Source organism: Chaetura pelagica, unplaced genomic scaffold, assembly GCF_000747805.2.
Source record: "Chaetura pelagica isolate M959 unplaced genomic scaffold, ChaPel_1.0 scaffold83, whole genome shotgun sequence".
NCBI lineage: Eukaryota > Metazoa > Chordata > Aves > Apodiformes > Apodidae > Chaetura > Chaetura pelagica.
The window spans coordinates 3688715-3689143 of NW_009952893.1; the positions used below are offsets into that span (position 1 = coordinate 3688715).

The 429-nt window shown below is 44.1% G+C and overlaps 1 protein-coding gene across 3 annotated transcripts in view; it reads left to right on the forward strand.

Moving 5' to 3' along the window:
* TRIM55 (tripartite motif containing 55) overlaps positions 1-429 on the forward strand; it is a 47553-nt gene that overhangs the window by 19435 nt on the left and 27689 nt on the right. For all 3 annotated transcript variants that reach the window (XM_009995552.1, XM_009995551.1, XM_009995553.1), the window contains one exon: positions 233-398. In XM_009995552.1, the coding sequence (XP_009993854.1) occupies positions 233-398 (166 nt within the window). The remainder of the gene's footprint in view (positions 1-232; positions 399-429) is intronic.

Below are 429 nucleotides of genomic sequence, written 5' to 3' on the forward strand. Positions count from 1 at the left end.
TCCCCACGTGGATTCGTGTTGCTATATTGTCATCGCACACTGTTGTGTCAGGACATTAAGATCTACCACTCTGTTTAGTCACCCTGTGTGGCAGGTTTAAGTCTACCCTGTGTATTTAGGTCAGCTTTGGACACTGCTGTATCAATGCACTCTATTTCATGCTGCTTCCCTAAGTGTTGTCATCAGAAACTCCTGAGTACCACGTTTGTTTTAAACTTGTTTTCTTTTGCAGGCCTGAAAGGAAGTGTGACCAGCCAATGTGCGAAGAGCATGAAGATGAGAGAATTAACATCTATTGTTTGAACTGTGAAATGCCCACTTGCTCCTTGTGCAAAGTCTTTGGTGCCCACAAAGACTGTCAAGTTGCTCCTCTCACAAATGTTTACCAGCGGCAGAAGGTAAAGATCTTTCTGTATCTCATAGTCCCCC